The 17979-nt window shown below is 45.2% G+C and overlaps 3 protein-coding genes across 3 annotated transcripts in view; all 3 read right to left on the reverse strand.

Moving 5' to 3' along the window:
- The window catches only part of LOC309564447 (uncharacterized protein), a 714240-nt gene that overhangs the window by 208718 nt on the left and 487543 nt on the right, over positions 1–17979 (reverse strand).
- The window catches only part of LOC309563950 (uncharacterized protein), a gene marked incomplete at its 3' end in the record, with an annotated part of 302349 nt that overhangs the window by 29540 nt on the left and 254830 nt on the right, over positions 1–17979 (reverse strand). The gene's annotated exons all lie outside the window — the stretch shown is intronic.
- LOC309563951 (uncharacterized protein) overlaps positions 1–17979 on the reverse strand; it is a gene marked incomplete at its 3' end in the record, with an annotated part of 261782 nt that overhangs the window by 1926 nt on the left and 241877 nt on the right. The window contains exons 4-5 of the mRNA XM_082268580.1: positions 2718–2945; positions 2479–2611 (exon numbers count right to left, since the gene is read on the reverse strand). Coding sequence (XP_082124706.1) covers positions 2479–2611; positions 2718–2945 — 361 coding nt within the window. The remainder of the gene's footprint in view (positions 1–2478; positions 2612–2717; positions 2946–17979) is intronic.

The raw sequence follows: 17979 nt of genomic DNA on the forward strand, positions 1-17979 counted from the left end.
TCATCAGATATAAAATGTCCAGCTGGTAGAAAATGGGTGTAACAAAAGAGACTCCATATTATGTGTATATATAGCAGTGGGTAGAGGGGAGAGAGTAGAAGTAAGGAGTATGTAATGTACAACATAGAGTATATAGTGCAGGGGTCAGGAGTATGTAATGTACATCATAGAGTATATAGTGCAGGGGTCAGGAGTATGTAATGTACAACATAGAGTATATAGTGCAGGGGTCAGCAGTATGTAATGTATAACAGAGTATATAGTGCAGGGGTCAGGAGTATGTAATGTAGCTTAAATGTTGAGAAAAGATGATGTTATCTTTGATGAAACGCGTCAGATCACGGCGTGCTGACGTCACCTTCACATAGTGTCCAGGAAGGACGGGCGAGCGGAGCCGTCCGGCCGGCGGCTGCTACCACTCTCCTTTGGCTCATTTATTCCGTTGTTTGCAATGATTTTCCTTTATTTAACAAATTACTCGTGGGATTTTATGCTATGGCGTCCTCTTCTGTATTTTATGGTTGACGCTCCTCTCCAACATCCTGAGTCCCTAGCGGAGGCCACAGAAGATTGGGTCATTGATCCTATGAGCATTACAATACCATCTTTGCCTATCTTGACCTGGAGTCGGTAAGGGTATTTAGAATCGGTTTTGTTCACTTTGGTTTTGCATGGTCGGGACCCCTTGCAAACTTTACATGTTCTCTATATTCGTCACTTCGGTAAGCTGCATTCCTATCGGGGGAGGTGTCTGGCTTTCTAATTTTGGCTGCATTTTTCCTATACTTTGGTAAGGAGTACCTATTGAGTTTGACTTGGTGGTTGAGTTTCCATCTATCCTTACGTTCACTTATCAGATCCATTTATATCACTTGGAATTTTGGGGTCTCCTATCACCTTGGGTGCTACCATTATACTGGTTATCTTGGTTTTACGCTATGGCGTTTTATATTTTTGTATTTCATATGCAATCAACATCTTGAGGTGATCTGCGTGGGAACCGTGAGGTCCACCGCGTTCAAGTTCCTGAGTGCATCTGGAATTGTTGTCACCCTTGGCATATATTTATTTTGTTTCCGGTAAGCGGTACCTGCACAGTTACCTCACATCACGTTTCCAACTATTGGACATTTACACGGACATTTTTTTGGATTACTATATTTTTTTCTTAACCACCTCAATACTGGGTACTTAAACCCCCTTCCTTCCCAGACCAATTTTCAGCTTTTAGCCCTGTTGCATTTTGAATGACAATTGCGCGGTCATGCAACATTGTACCTAAACCAAATTTGTGTCATTTTTTTTCCCCACAAATAGAGCTTTATTTTGGTGGTATTTGATCACCGCCAGGTTTTTTCTTTTTTGGTGCACAAATAAAAAAGACCGAAAAGTTTAAAAAAAAAAAAAAAAGTTTTTTTGTTTAGGTTATAAAATTTTGTAAATAGATATGTTTTTTCCTGCACTGATGGGCACTGATGACTCTGCACTGACAGGCACTGATGAGGAGACACTGATGGGGTGGCACTGATGGGGTGGCACTGATATGCAGCACTGATGGGCACTGATAGGTAGCACTGATATGCAGCACTGATGGGCACTGATATGTGGCACTGATAGATAGCACTGATATGCAGCATTGGTGGGCACTGATAGGCACCGCTGATGGGCACTGATAGGCAGCACTGATGGGCACTGATCGGCGGCACTGATGGGCACTGATAGGTGGCAATGATGGGCGGCACTGATGGGCACTGATAGGCAGCACTGGTGGGCAATAATGGGCACTGGTGGGCGGCACTGATAGATGGCAATAACGGGCACTGGTGGGCAGCACTGATAGATGGCATTGGTGGGCAGCACTAATAGGGGGGCACCACTGGCAGGCTCTCTGAGCCCTGTTTGCCATCCCTGGTGGCCATGGTGGGCATCCCTGGTAGTCATGGGTGGGCATCCCTGGTGGCTCTAGTGGCACCCCCTCCCCCCAGGGCTGCACTGGTAATCAATCATCTGATTACCAGCACAGACACCCCCCTGTGATCAGTGAGTAATTAGAAATACTCACTGATCACCCCGGCTGCAGTATCGATCCTCTGCTCTTCTCCTCACTGACAGGATCTGTCAGGAGGAGAAGAGATCGAAGCCGTTACAAGGGCTGTATTGACATTACATGACGGCTGTGATTGGACACAGCCGTCATGTGATCAGGAGGGCCAATCACAGGGCCCTCCTGCCGAGGCTTTTTGCTCTGTGTCCTAGGGACACAGGCACATCGAGATTGCGCTGCTGCTCGTGCCCGCGGCGGCGCGATCTCTCTCCTTCTGAAGGACGTTCTGGAACGTCCGATCAGAAGGAGGAGACTCCCACCCGGCCGTATATTTACAATGGCCCGGGTGGGAGGTGGTTAATATAATTCATATTATATGTTTTATTTTTCTAGCGCAACTTATTTATATTATTATGTGTGGAGGAATGACCTACCTGTGCTGATCTCTGCAGGAGTGTCCTCCTCTATAAAAATCCTCGTTATTCTATCCTCCTCCATAGACCGGTGATAATCCCTCACATACGTCTCTTCTTTACCCTCAACATTTATATATATCACATCTTCACCCTAAAAAAAGAACACAAGGGAAAATAACATCTGCAAAATATAAGCTCACATAAAAAATCCACATATCATTTCCACAAATCTGTTTTAGATGCTCCGTCTCACCTACCTGATCATGTTTTGTGTAGTTGTGATCTTCCTGTGTGGAATCCCAGGAATACAGAGGACGGGGACATCTCTCTGGTGGGTTTCTGTAGCTGGATAACTCCACCATGGTGTCCTGGGACAGATCTTTGTGTCCTTTTGGAATCTCTGACTCCTCCATCACCCCATCCTCATTATCTTCCTCTTTTATCTCTTCTTCAACATCAACTTTAGAATCTCTCAGGTTTCCACTCTGATTATATAATAAAAATGACATCAATGGTAACAATGCAGATAATGTACAGATCCTAATGATACTATCAGTGATTGTTCCTCATCTACCTGATCAGGTTTTGAATAGTTGTGATCTTCCTCTGTGGAATCCCGGGAATACAGAGGATGGGGACATCTCTCTGGTGGGTTCCCATTACTGGATCCATCTGTAGGAAACACACACACTGACTGAATACATTGTTTCTATGTGTTTATCAGATGATGGGGGATCTAGGTGGACCCTCCGTACTGCTCTCTCCTTTACAATAAAGTCTCCTCTTACCCGGTGATGTGAGGGGCGGCTGATTCTCCATCATGACGTCCTTGTAGAGATCCTTGTGTCCTTCTAAATACTCCCACTCCTCCATGGAGAAATTGACAGTGACATCCTGACACCTTATAGGAACCTGACACACACAATGATACAGTCACCATCCAGACACATAGTTACATAGTAGGTGAGGTTGAATAAAGACAATAGTCCATCCAGTTCAACCTGTGTAGGTGTATGTGGCCGTAATCATCTCTCATACCCCTGAATGTTCTGATCCTTGAGATGTACGTCTAAGAGTCTTTTGAAAGCAACCCCCCTTCCCGCAGAAACCACCTCTTGTGGTAGAGAATTCCACAATCTTGTAGCTCTAACAGTAAAGAACCGCCTGCGTTGCCTGAGGTTAAAACGCTTCTCCTCTAATCGCATTGTATGCCCTCGAGTCCTCATGCAATCCTTTCGACTGAATAGCTTTTTTTTCTATGCTGAGATCACCATTGAGATATTTATAAATTGCTATCATGTCCCCTCTCAGTCGTCTCTTCTCCAGGGAGAATAAATCAAGCGATTGCAGACGCTCTTCATAATTAAGGTCCTCCAATCCCCTAATTAGTTTAGTTGCCCTTCTCTGGACTCTCTCCAACTCCAACACATCCCTCTTGAGGACTGGCGACCAGAACTGGACAGAATACTCCAGATGCGGTCGGTCCTGAGTTTTATAAAGTGGAAGGATTATAGTTTTATCTCTGGAATACATCCCTTTCTTTATGCATGCTAATATTCTGCCGGCTTTGGCAGCTGCCGCTTGACATTGCCTGCTATTGCCTAGTCTATCCTCTACCAAGACTCCCAGAGCCTTCTCCATTTTTGATTCCCCCAAAGGTTCCCACCCTCAAGTGTATTGTGCTTTTATGTTTTTAGTCCCCAAGTGCAAAACCTTACACTTCTCCACGTTAAACCTCATTTGCCAAGTCGTTGCCCACTCCGTTATTTTGTCCAGGTCATTCTGTAGGATATCTGCTTCATGCTGTGCAGTTACTGCCCTGCCCAATTTTGTGTCATCTGCAAAAACTGATCCCATCCTTAAAGCTGTTTATGAATAAATTGAACAAGGTTGGTACCAGGACTGAGCCTTGGGGGGACCCCACTTACCACCTCAGACCAGTCTGAGTATGCGCTATTTATTACCACCCTTTGGACACTCCTTTTTAGCCAGTTCCGTATCCAAGAGCAAACTTTGCTGTCGATACCTGCCGACCTTATTTTATAAATTAAGCGCTTGTGGGGAACTGTATCAAACGCCTTAGCGAAATCCAGGTACACCACATCCACTGGTCTGCCCCTATCTAGCTCACCTCCTCGTAGAATGTTAAGAGATTGGTTTGACAAGAACGCCCATTTGAAAACCCGTGCTGATTACTGCTGATGATGTTGTTGTCTTTAGCAAACTCTACGATATAGTCCCTTATCATCCCCTCCAGAAGTTTACATACTATCGATGTCAGACTGACAGGCCTATAATTTCCCAGGACATACCTCTGCCCTTTTTTGAATATCGGAATCATGTTAGCTTTCTTCCAATGCCCTGGTACATTTCCTGTCTTAATACGGTCAGAAAAGATTGGGAACAGTGGTCTAGATATAGTCTTACGGAGTTCTTTGAGTACCCTCGGATGTACGCCACCTGGGCCTGGTGATTTATTTGTGTTAATTTTATCCAGCCTTTCCCTGATTTCACCCTCTGTTAGCCATAGCAGCAAGTCCTGTGAATTACTGCTAACCATACAGTCATGGTCAGTGTACCCCTCCTTTTCCTGTGTAAAGACGGACGAGAAAAAAGCATTCAGCACGGTTGCCTTTTCAGTGTCCACTGTAACCATCCTCCCATCATCGTTAATTATGTGTGCAATATGCGCTGCCCTAATTTTTTTGCTGTTGATATATTTAAAGAATTTCTTTGGGTTCTTTTTACTATCCTCCGCTATTTGTCTCTCAAAGTTGATTTTAGCCATTTTAATTTTGTATTTACTTTTCTTATTTGCCTCCTTGTATTGCTGGAAAGCCAATACTGTGCCCTCTGATTTATATTTCTTGAAGGCCATTTTTTTTCCCCTAATAAGTTTTTTAACATTACGGTTTAGCCAGCCAGGTTTGGCTTTGTCTCTTCTAAATTTATTTCCCATAGGAATACCCTGCAAGATGCATTTGTTTAATATGTTCCTAAAGCATTCCCATTTTTCCTTAGTGGTCAGTGATCCTATTGGTCCTATCCTTGTCCTATCCTTTGGTCCCAGTTTACCCTTTCCATCATTGAGCACAATTTGGGAAAGTTTGCCCTTCTGAAGTTTAGGGTTCTTATGTTCCCCTCTTGCCTTGCTATATTGTTATTTACGCTAAATGTGATCATCCTGTGATCGCTAGAGCCCAGGTTGTCCTGGACTCCTACCTCCGAGATTAGGTCTGGGTCATTAGTGATCAATAGATCCAGCACTGCATTTTTTCTAGTAGGAGAATCCACCAACTGAGACATGTAGTTGTCCTGTAAGGTTTCCATGAATAGACTGGCCTTCTGTGAGTGTGTAGTCCCCTCTTCCCAGTCAATGTCGGATAATTGAAGTCCCCCAATATGATGACTGATCCCCGTTTTGCCACTTTACCCAACAGTGATATAAATTCCAGCTCTACCTCCTCCCTTTGGTTGGGTGGCCTATAGTAAACCCCCACAATTACTTTTCCCTTTACTTCTTCCCTATGGAGTTCTACCCCCACAGATTCTAACTCCATACTCATCCCTTCCATTATATCACTCCTCTCTATCACCCTTACATTATTCTTGACATAGAGACATACCCCTCCCCCTCTTTTTCCTACCCTGTCCTTTCGGTACACCGAATACCCTTGGATATTGGCCAGCCAGTCATGTGAGGGGTCTGTTACTGGATAATGCCCCAGAATTCCCAGCACCGCTCACCTCTCCTGTCAGCAGCTCCATCATCTTCTTGGTGACTTCTAGAATCTTCTGCATGTTGTGTCTCTCAGGTTTTAGGGAGTCACATGGAGGCACTGTGATGGTCATATGACCACCTGACCTCAGAAGAGGAAATCTCTGTATTAAGCAATCAATAGGAATATCATGTTAGAATCCCAGAATCCTCCTCACCTCTCCAGTCAGGTCTGTGTTTTATTAATAGAGATAAGAGTGATGTCATGTGACCTCCCAGAATCCTCCTCACCTCTCCGGTCAGGTCTGTGTTTTATTAATAGAGATAAGAGTGATGTCATGTGATCTCCCAGAATCCTCCTCACCTCTCTAGTCAGGTCTGTGTTTTATTAATAGAGATAAGAGTGATGTCATGTGACCTTCCAGAATCCTCCCCACCTCTCTGGTCAGGTCTGTGTTTTATTAACCACTTAAGCCCCGAGGATTTGCCTGCTGAAAGACCAGGCCCTATTTTGCGATTCGGCACTACGTGACTGTAACAGACAATTGCGCGGTTGTGCGACACTGTATCCAAATGAAATTGACGTCCTTTTTTTCCCACAAACAGAGCTTTCTTTGGTGGTATTTGATCAACTGTGCGATTTTTACTTTTTGCGCTATAAACAAAAAGAGAGTGACAATTTTTTAAAAAATAACAATATTTTTCACATTTTTTTATTTGAAATTCTCAAAAAAAATGTAAAAGTTAAAATGTTTTAACATTTTAGGCCAATTTGTTTTCTGCTACATATTTTTGGTAAAAAAAAAAAAAATCGCAATAAGCGTATTTTGATTGGTTTGCGCAGAAGATATTTTGTTTACTAACTACGGGAAAGATTTATGTCATTTTTATTGTTTTTTTTTAAACTAGTAATGGCGGCGATCTGCGATTTTTTTTGCGGGACTGTGACATTGTGGTGGACAGATCGGACCCCTGACTGACATTTTTGACACTTTTGGGGGTACCAGTGACATTACTACAGTAATTAGTGCTATAAATATGCACTGTTACTGTAAAAATGACACTGGCAGGGAAGGGGTTAACTTTATTGGTGATCAAGGGGTTAAGTGTGTCCCTAGGGGCGTAAATCTAACTGTCAAGGGGCGTGGCTTGTTAGATCATAACAGAGACATACGATCCTACATAGCAGGATCGCATAGCCTCTGTCATGATCTAAGGGAGAATCAGCCGTCTGCCTTTCTCCCTCTCCTGAGCGAGATCGCGAGTGGCCGGCGGACATCGAAGCCGCCGGTCACATGCGCGGGGATGTTAATGAACGAGCGGGGGTGAGTGCTCGCCCCCTACAGGCTCGTGGGCGAGTGACGTACCGGTACGTCACTTTGCCCAGGAGGGGCTGACCGCCGCAGTATATAGTCGTGCGGCGATCGGCAAGTGGTTAATAGAGATAAGAGTGATGTCATGTGACCTCCCAAAATCCTCCTCACCACTCCGGTCAGCAGGTAGATGATCTCCAGGGTGAGATTTAGTATCTTCTCAGTCATGTCACTCCGGTCCTCCTCCATCATCATTTTATCTATTCAGGCTTTCTTATAGAGAGAGATCATTTTGGCAAATTAAAGTAAGAATTATTTGGAGTTTCTTGTGAATAGAAAATAAGATCTTATTACCTCCTCTGCTGCCAGGTCTTCTCTCTGCTTCGTACCACATGAAATTTCCTGGGTGTACCTGACATCACTTCCTGTCTGCACCTGACATCACTTCCTTTCTTCCATAGAGACTTGTCTGGGTAGAAGTGAGATCACCATCTTGTGGAGCTCAGAGAAACTGCAGCTCCGAGAAACGTCTCGTAGTGTGAACACGGCCTTGTGTTGTGTGTGTATGTACTGTATATCCTTATAGATGGGGGTCATCTCCACTCCCACCAATGGGTAGAAAGAAATATTTTTTTTCGGTTAGGAACAAACAGAGTCATTTTGCAACATAGTAAAACGTTAGCCTCCAGTTTTTTCATTATGTCGTACAGTTTTGGAGAAAGTTGCTTGAAAATGTCCCTGTCGAATCCCTGATATCGCTGACCCACCCCAGTATATTTGCTCAGCTTTCACCAACAGGAACTGTCATTCTGCAGTCACCAGGTGTGCGCAACCTATAGCATTAGGGTGTACACCCCAAGGCTCAACAAACACACATGCTTGTGTGTATGTTCAGTATATATATATATATGTAGCACCCTCCTAGATAGGTGCTAGAGAGTGAGTATAGTTTTTGGCTCTGTCTGCCTATCAGAGGAGGAGCGGGTCAATTCTATATTCTCTCTGCTTAACAGGGAGCAGGATCTGTGAGTTTGGTCTGCTCAATGTGTTCAGTGTGTGATTCATGTGGTCTGAGGGAGTGTCCCCACTGGTCCAATGGGGAAGCACATTGGACAGTGGAGGAAACCTGTAATAGGAATAGGGCATGACAGGTCCTTTTTATGGAGAGAGCCATGGTCTATAAGACCCCACATCTCTCCTCAAGGTTGGAAAGCCTGAGATCAAAAAAAAAAAAAAACTATGTCGGCCTCTCCTGGTACAAAACGCGGCATTGTTCACAATTGCCGGGTGCAGGAAGTGACATCATAACGTTGCACCAGCCTCCGAAGGTCAGAGACCGAGAGATTACCGGGAACCATCTGGTCCTCGGTCAGCTCTATCGTAAACTTCCGACGCTGACAGATTCATTCTCTGGCCCACCGATCGCACTGGTGAGCTGGTAGAAGCATCGGTGGGTGGGGGGGATTGTCCCCTCCTGCCGCCTGTAAAAAAAAATCAAGTGGCCGAACAGCCGATATGATTGTTTTATCAATCATATCGGGGCAGGGAATCGGCTGGAAAAAAATATATATCTAAATGATGCCGACAACTGCTCCCGTCACCCAGATATCTCCACTGAAAGCCTGAAAGACGTCATACGATGTCCATAGCTCCGGAGCTCTAGCAATGCGCGACTGCCATCAGTGGCCATCTTGGACATGCCCCCCCCCCCCCAGCAGGCAGGAAGTGGTTCATAAGCATATTGATTTCCTATGATCGTCAGCGCCATCTACTGACTACAATGCGGTATTTTTCCTTAAATTTCTCCATCCATATAAGTAGTGTAATACCACAATTATGGCTACTAAATGGAGCCAATGATCTAAAACAAAATATGGCAAATATAGTTACATAGTTTGTGAGGTTGAAAAAAGACCTTAGTCCATACAGTTTAACCTATGATGTGTGTGTGTGTTTGCTGTTAACCGGTACATTTTATACCCCTCTATTTTGTGGTCTTTAAGGTGCCCATCTAATCGTTTTTTGAAACTATCGATGCTCCCTGCTGATACCACTGTTTGTGGAAGAGAATTCCACATCCTTACTGCTCTGACAGTGAAGAACCCCCTGCGTATTTTAAGGTTAAACCGCCTTTCCTCTAGTTTTAGTGAGTGGCCACGTATCTTATTGTATTTCCTTCCTCCGAATAGGTTTTTTCCATATGCTAGGGTTGCCAGTACAATATTTGTACATTGATATCATATCCCCCCTCAATCGTCTCCTCTCCAGAGAGAATAAGTTCAGTGCTTGTAGTCTTTCCTCATAGCCGATGTCCTCCATTCCCCTAATTATTTTTGTTGCCCTTCTCTGGACTCTTTCCAGTTCCAGCACATCCTTCCTGAGGACCGGTGCCCTGAAATGGACAGCATACTCCAGATGTGGCCGGACCAGGGTCTTGTAGAGAGGGAGAATAATGTCTTTATTTCTGGAGTGTCCACCAGTACCCCCAGGTCCTTTTTCACCCTAGACTCACCCAGAGGTCCCCCCCCCCCCCCTAGTGAGTAGCTTGCTTTCTGGTTTCTGGCACCCAAGTGCATTACTTTACATTTTTTAACATTAAACCTCATCTGCCATGTAGTTGCCCACCCCATTATTTTGTTCAGGTCCTGCATAGAAGATATTGGCATGCCTAGTTTAGTATCATCCGCAAATACTGAGATTGTACTAGATATCCCCTCCTCTAGATCATTTATGAATAAATTCAACAGGATTGGTCCCAGGACTGAACCTTGGGGGACCCCACTTTCCACACCCGCCCAATCCGAGTACTCTTCATTTATCAACACCCTCTGGACTCTCCCCTGGAGCCAGTTCTCTATCCAGGTACTCACCCTATGGTCCATACCCACATTCCTTAGTTTGTACAGTAAGCATTTGTGGGGAACGGTGTCAAAGGCCTTTCCAGATTCCAGATACACCACATCCACAGGCTTACCTTTATCTAGGTGGTAGCTCACTTCATCGTAGAAGGTTAATAGATTGGTTTGGCAAGAACAATTTTTCATGAATCCATGCTGATTACTACTAATAATACAGTTTTCATTACTAAAGTCTTGTATGTGGTCCCTTAACATCCCCTCCAAAAATCTTGCAGACTACTGATGTTAGGCTGACTGGGCTATAGTTACCCGGGATATATCTCGGCCCCTTTTTAAATATTGGTATCACGTTGGCTTTTTTCCAATCTGCTGGCACCATACCCGTCTGTAGACTATCCTTAAAGATCAAGAAAAATGGTGTGGCAATCACCTGGCTAGGCTCTTTAAGAACCCTTGGGTGCAAGCCATCCAGTCCCAGTGATTTATGCTAAGTTTCTCTAGTTGAGTTCGAAGTCTATCTTCTGTTAGCCATGGCAGTACTTCCTGAGGTGTATTATTTAGTTTAGCATTACAAGCTGGGTTAGTGTAGCCCCCCGATTCGTTTGTGAAGACTGAAGAGAAGAAATTATTTAACACTACCCCCTTTTCTCTGTCCTCAGTGACCAAATTTCCTTCATCGTCTTTTATGGGGCCAATGTGTTCTGGCCTCGCTTTCTTACAATTTATATACTTAAAGAATTTCTTGGGGTTCTTTTTACTCTCTTCCGCTATATGTCTCTCGTGTTCTATTTTAGCCGACTTGATTTTGCCTTTACATTTCTTATTACACTCTTTGTAATGCTTGAATGCTGTCAATGACCCCTCAGCCTTGTATTTTTTGAAGGCCTTTTCTTTAGTGTTAATATGCATTTTTATGTTGCAGTTTAGACACCCAGGGTTTAGTTTTGCTCTTTTAAATTTATTTCCCTTTGGAATGCACTGGCCAATCCCTTTGTTTAGTATGCTCTTGAAGCACTCCCATTTTCCTCCGTGTTCTTTGTTCCCAGGGTTCTATCCCATTTGATATTTTCTAGCATAGAGCGCAGTTTTGGGAAATTGTCTCTTTTGAAATTCAGTGTCCTTTGTGACAGGTCAAGACTCTGTCACAGTGAAAGTGGTCATTTAAAAGACACAGAGTGTGCACATTGACTCTGTGCAGGACTACAGAGCATAGATGTGCAGTGGAGAAAACTGCTTTTGCAGCTTACTCCAGGATTTGGTATACCTGGATGGGGCTCTGTAGTTTGGAGATTTCAGTGTCTTGGGAGGGACGGAATCTCCAACTCTGTGTCCATGTTTTGTTGATGACCAGCAGGGTGTGTGCTCAGGTGCACAGATCCCTTATAATGAAAGTCTAGGAAGACCTCAGGGCTCCCAGTTGGAGACTGCTTCATCCAACAGACAGGAGGTCTGTTCGTGGGGAGTCAGGAGGACTCCAATACTCTCTCTGGGAGTCAGTGGCTGCAGGTGGCAGCGAGAGCACGTGTATGTGTGTGTCTGAAGAGACAGGAGACGGCCTGAGGACCAAGGCCACAGTGAAACGGTCAGCTTCAGAGAGTCCATGGTCTGGGGACCAGCATAAAGTGCAGAGGTACTGCTGAGGAAAAACTGCACGAGAGTGAGAGAGCCAGGTGGGCTAGTATTTTCAGTTTTGTATTTACTGGCGAAGAACCCCTGGTTGGGAAAAACTATGTTATGGACTTTCCTTATTGTTTTAATAAAAATGGGCTGCCATGCCATTAAACCACAGTCCTGACTACAGTGAATCACTGAAAAACGCATCTGCCACTGAGCTAATGGTCCCCCATGTTACACCTTATATTACCCTTGTGTTTCCTATTACTGTAATTAATACTGAAACGTATTGACTTATGGTCACTGTTTCCTAAGTTGTCCCGTATTTCTATATCCGTGAGCAGGTCTGTATTGTTGGTAATCAGTAGGTCAAGTACTGCATTGTTTCTTGTCGGTGCGTTCACCATCTGACCAATAAAATTGTCCTGCAAACCATTTAGGAACTGCCGAGTCTTGGCTGAATGCGTGGTTCCTTCTGCCCAGTCTATATCTGGATAATTAAAGTCCCTCATTATAATGACATTTCCCATCCTTGCTGCCAATCCTATCTGTAAAAGGAGGTCCGCCTCCCCCTCCTCCCTCTGGTTGGGGGGCCTATAGCATACGTCCAATATTACCTTCCCTATAGTTCCTTCCCTTTGAAGTTCTACCCATAGAGATTCTGCCTAGTCCATAGCTCCATTATTAATATCATCTCTCATATTTACCTGTACACTGTTCTTAATATACAGACATACCCCTCCCCCTTTTTTTACCTTCTCTATCTCTGCGATAAAGGGAATACCCCTGAATGGTCGCCATCCAGTCATGAGAGCTGTCAAACCAAGTCTCTGTTATCCGCATAAAATCTAAGTCCTCCTCAAACATCAGCAGCTCCAGCTCTCCCATCTTGTTGGCCAGGCTTCTGGCTTTGGTATACAAACCTCATAATTTTGACCGGCTGCATACTATATCCTCGTTTGATGATGTTTTTAGGCAGCTCTTGTGATGTTTCCCCATACCCACCTTGGATTTAGGTACTCTAAACACCCTACCACTAATGTCCCCATTTGTGCCCTCTGAATCTTGCTCCCCGCTGGCTAATTCTACATCTGTACCCTCCCCCCATCAAATATTTGTCATGGCTGGGCGAAAACGTGTCCCATTCGTTCAACGAATTATTTAAAAACAGACCTTTACGTTTTTGAGAAGCCTTACACCACAAAATGCACTCAGCCAATGAAAGGTAAGAACTCTGTTTTTATTTTTCTCCTGCTATCAATGGCCAACACGGGACAACACTTCATCCATGTCTTTGGTGATCTCTGATCTCCTTATGAAGGGTTTCTTACATGATGAAGATCAGCCATGGAGTATATCTGAGGTGTATATCAGGGTGTGCTTCTTCCCCACATGTCCACCAACATTCATATACAAGACATTTCCCACACTAATACACCTCAAGGGTTGTGTACAGGAAGACAGGACTTCAGTGAGGAACATTTTCCTCACTTAGAACAGGAAAAGTGGCTTCGGCTTCATGTGCACTGTCTGATGTCTGTGAACATGAGACCTCAATGAAAAACATTTCCCGCACTCAGGACAGGAATACGGCTTCTCCCCTGTGTGACACCTCTGATGTGCGTAAAGAAGGGACTTATTTGAAAAAAAATTTCCTACACTCAGGACAGTAATGCGGCCTACCCGTGTGCCATGTTTGAAATGTGTAAATACTGGATTTATCTGCAAAGCATTTCTTCCCACACTCAGGACAGGTATGTAATTTCTCTCCCGTGTGAGATCTTTGATGTTTCACAAGGTATGATTTATCAGCAAAACCTTTTCCGCACTCAAGACAAGAATACGGCTTCTCACCTGTGTGAGATCTTGTATGCAGAATAAGAAGGGATTTAAAACTAAAGCCCTTCCCACACTCAGGACAGGAAAATGGCTTCTCCCCTGTGTGAGACCTCTGATGTGCGTAAAGAACGGACTTCTTTGAAAAACATTTCCCACACTCAGTACAGGAATGCGGCTTCCCCGTGTGCAATCTTCGATGTGTGTAAATACTGGATCTATCTGCAAAGCATTTCCCACACTCAGGACAGGTATGTGGTTTCTCCCCCATGTGAGAACTTTGATGTTTCACAAGGTATGATTTATCAGCAAAACATTTTCCGCACTCAAGACAAGAATACGGCTTCTCACCTGTGTGAGATCTTTTATGCACAATAAGGAGGGATTTAAAACGGAAGCACTTCCCACACTCAGGACAGGAAAATGGCTTCTCCCCTGTGTGAGATCTTTTATGCCTATTAAGTTGTGATTTATAATGGTAACCCTTCCCGCACTCAGTACAGGGAAACCTTTTATCTGTTGGAAGGACGGCACTGTCCCGTACAGTCTGAGGTTTCTTAGGATAAGAGGAATACGATGGTCCATCTACACTGTGTGATGCCGGATGGACATTTGAGGTAGTCGGGTTTTCTGCTTGACTGTACTGTGTGATGTCCTCATCTTCTACTTTACAGTCTGGAGACAAAGTGAGACAATCCTCTGAGGTTTTCCTCATCTCCCGTCCATCTACTAAAATAGAAATACAAAGATTATTACTAGACATCAGCAGATTGGTTCCCCTAAACCAGGACTCCGCCAACATTGGGCAGCTTTGTCTCTGAGGATCTTACAATTCCCCCCTCAAGCTAACTAGTAAATGGGTCCTCTGAATTTCCTACCAGTTCATTTCTTTATTCATGGACCTTAGTCAGAGAGTGAGGAAACAACGAGAACTGTCTTTAATAGGAGATGTGGAGATTAAAGGAAAAGTGTCCCCATCTCGATCACCTGCTGGTGGCCCTGTGGTACTCTAGATGGAGGGTTGTAGCTCCAGTGTCCACTACAGATTGTTTCCCTGCAGCAGACAGAAGTTTCTAGTGATCAGTCTTTGCCTGGTGCTGCCTGCTGGGAGAGTGTTTAGTCCCTCCTCTGCTATTACATTTCGTGTCAGTATTTTGCTTTAGGTGGTCAGATGTTGCTTGCCATTTTTCCTGCTCCTTATCTTGCTCTTGCCCTGAATCCTGTACCCTGCATCCCACTGCCTTATATCTGCTCCCCTTGTTCCTGACCCCCAGTCCTGGTTCTCCCTTCCTTGCAACTTCAGTATTCCCTGTGTTCCTCGTTTTGTATATATTGTATTAAAGTTAGGTGGTTGGATGTTTTGTCATTCAGTTTATGGTTTCTTGAATCTTCATGTTTGCTGGTGTGTGGATGTTTTCACTATTAATTTACTTTACTACTGTATAGTGTGACCTCGGTTTCCTAGTGTAGCCATGCAGATCTGGCCATCAAAAAACAATAAGGTGTAACCACCCAGGGCCGGTGCTTCAACTAGGCAAACTAGGCAGCCGCCTAGGGCGCATTGCCACTTAGGGGCGCAGCCACGAGTCGGCACTCTCTCTCCATCATGAATGATTATTGTGAGCTGAGGGGAGGGGTGGTGGTGGGGGAGGAAGAAGGGACAGAGGAAGATGCCAGGTGTCTTGAGCAGTGGTGGAATTACCAGGTCCTGGCTTTCCACCACTGTTGGAGGGGCCCCAAGAGGCAGGAAGGGAGCCCACCAGAGTGCTGCCTGCATGATGATCCTCTTTGGCTGGAGCTGAGCGGCCTTAACCCCAGGCAGGAAGAGACTCTCTGCACTGAGTTGGTGGGCAGCCGTTCATTTCCCTGGGTCGGTATTAAGCAGGGAGCGGAGGACTGAACCTGAGGCGGAGCTCGGCACTGTAGGGCGGAACCTTTACTGGGGCAGAAGCAACGAGGCACCGGAATTGTCTGAGGAGGTTGGTGATGAAGGACATGCGGAGCTCTCCGACTGCTGCTTCTCCCTCCACCAGGAGCTGGTTGGAGCTGTGGTGAGAACTTTGGTCCAGGAGAGGAGCGTCCTGGGAGAAGGAATCAGCAGGATCACAGTGAGGGAGAGCAAAGTGCGGGCCACTCTCTTCATACCATCCAGTGAGTGTCCCCAGAACAGGGGATCGGGGCCCCTGGGTGTTACATGGAGCATCCCTGGTATGAAAGGGAATTGGGGTCACCAGGTGTGCCATGGGGGATAGGGGTCACCGGGTGTAACGTGGGTTCGGGGTCACCAGGTGTGCCATGAGGAATTGGGGTCCCTGGGTGTGTCATGGGGGATTGGGGTCCCCAAGTGTGACATGGAGTAACATCAGGGTCCCCAAGTGTGACATGGAGTAACATCAGGGTCCCCTAGTGTGACATGGAGTAACATCAAGGTCTGACAGAGAAATATTGGGGTTACTGGGTATGACAGCAAGACATTGAGGAACACGGGAGTCCCTGAGTGTGACATGGAGGAACATCTGGGTCAGTGGGTATGACAGCATGACATGGAGCAATATTGGGGTCCCAGGGTGTGACATGGAAAAACATCAAAGTCCCTGGGTGTGACATGGAGGGACATTAGGGTCCCCGGGTGTGACATGGAAGAATATGGGGGTCACTGGGTATGACAGCATAACATGGAGGAACCATCAGATCAGGGTTACTGGGTATGACAGAGGAGTTTTTGACCCCTTTCCTTTTTTGGGGGGGGGGGGGGGGGGCGCAAGTAGCTGGTCTTGCCTAGGGCGTAAAATAGTCTAGCACCGACCCTGTAACCACCCTTCTCCTGCGCTTGGCCCCTCGACCACACTCCTCACGGGACTGACAACTGGCTTCTCAGATGGCTAAGGTCTTGCTGCCCTTATCGGACTGGGGTAGTCCACCGGTACTAGAAGCAAAAAGAACAAAAAAGGGCGCACCGACCTAGCGCATTATCCTCAATAAAAGGCTTTATTTAAGTAACTTTAAAAATGGCTACTCACAGACGTAGATAAAAGTATAACGTATCAAGCTGGATTGCTCAACTGTCCGTGTTTAGTCCATATAATCGTCCATGACCGATGAGATGACTGACGCGTTTAAACCAAAGAGACAGCCATGACACAGTGGCTCTGAGGAGGAGGCTAGGCCTCGAAACGCATCAGTCATCTCATCGGTCATGGACGATTATATGGACTAAACATGGACAGTTGAGCAATCCAGCTTGATACGTTATACTTTTATCTACGTCTGTGAGTAGCCATTTTTAAAGTTACTTAAATAAAGCCTTTTATTGAGGATAATGTGCTCGGTCGGTGCGCCCATTTTTGTTCTTTTTGCTTCTAGATCTGGCCATCATTGCTGCTGACTCCTGCCCCACCCCCTCTATCACTCATTGCCATCTTCCCAACACAAGAAGTTCTGCACTTCCTTCATTAGTCCATGATTTAGTCATGAATAACAGCGGGGCTGAGCCCCACCAGGGGTCAGAGAGTGAGGATGGGTGGAGAACAACCAAGATGAAGACTGGACTGATCCTGAAGACCACCATCATTGGGTTACTGACTCCTCCCTCATTATCTCTTTCTGTTTAAGGTTCCATAGTTGGAGGATTTTATCACATTATTATCACCATGTAAAAGTCTGTCCTCCAATCAAATCATCAGATATAAAATGTTCAGCTGGTAGAAAATGGGTGTAACAAATGAGACTCCATATTATGTGTATATATATAGCAGTGGGTAGAGGGGAGAGAGTAGAAGTCAGGAGTATGTAATGTACAACATAGAGTATATAGTGAAGGGTTAGGATTCATAAAATTGGTATCCAGTAATCAGTGGAAGCTTAAATGTTGAGACAAGTTGCAGAGGTCCCACACCGCTGCCTCCCATCTCCTGAGACTACACTCAGTGACTTGGGTGTGAGACTATACAGACATATCCCTCCACCCGGCACAGTCAGCAAATAACAGAGCAAGTCACCCGGGTAGAAGTGTTCATTTTAGAGATCTTGCTAGACCCGGGGTATGGGACAAAGACACATACTCCAGGTGCATGGGTTAATCAACACCAACAATTTGCTGCCAGCTGAACCCCAGAATCTCCGTAAATCCAGTCTAGAGACATAAATTGTGTCTGCAGCACAGAGAAGGAAGATTGTCCAA

This window comes from Pelophylax lessonae (assembly GCF_965119305.1).
Source record: "Pelophylax lessonae genome assembly, chromosome: 9".
NCBI lineage: Eukaryota > Metazoa > Chordata > Amphibia > Anura > Ranidae > Pelophylax > Pelophylax lessonae.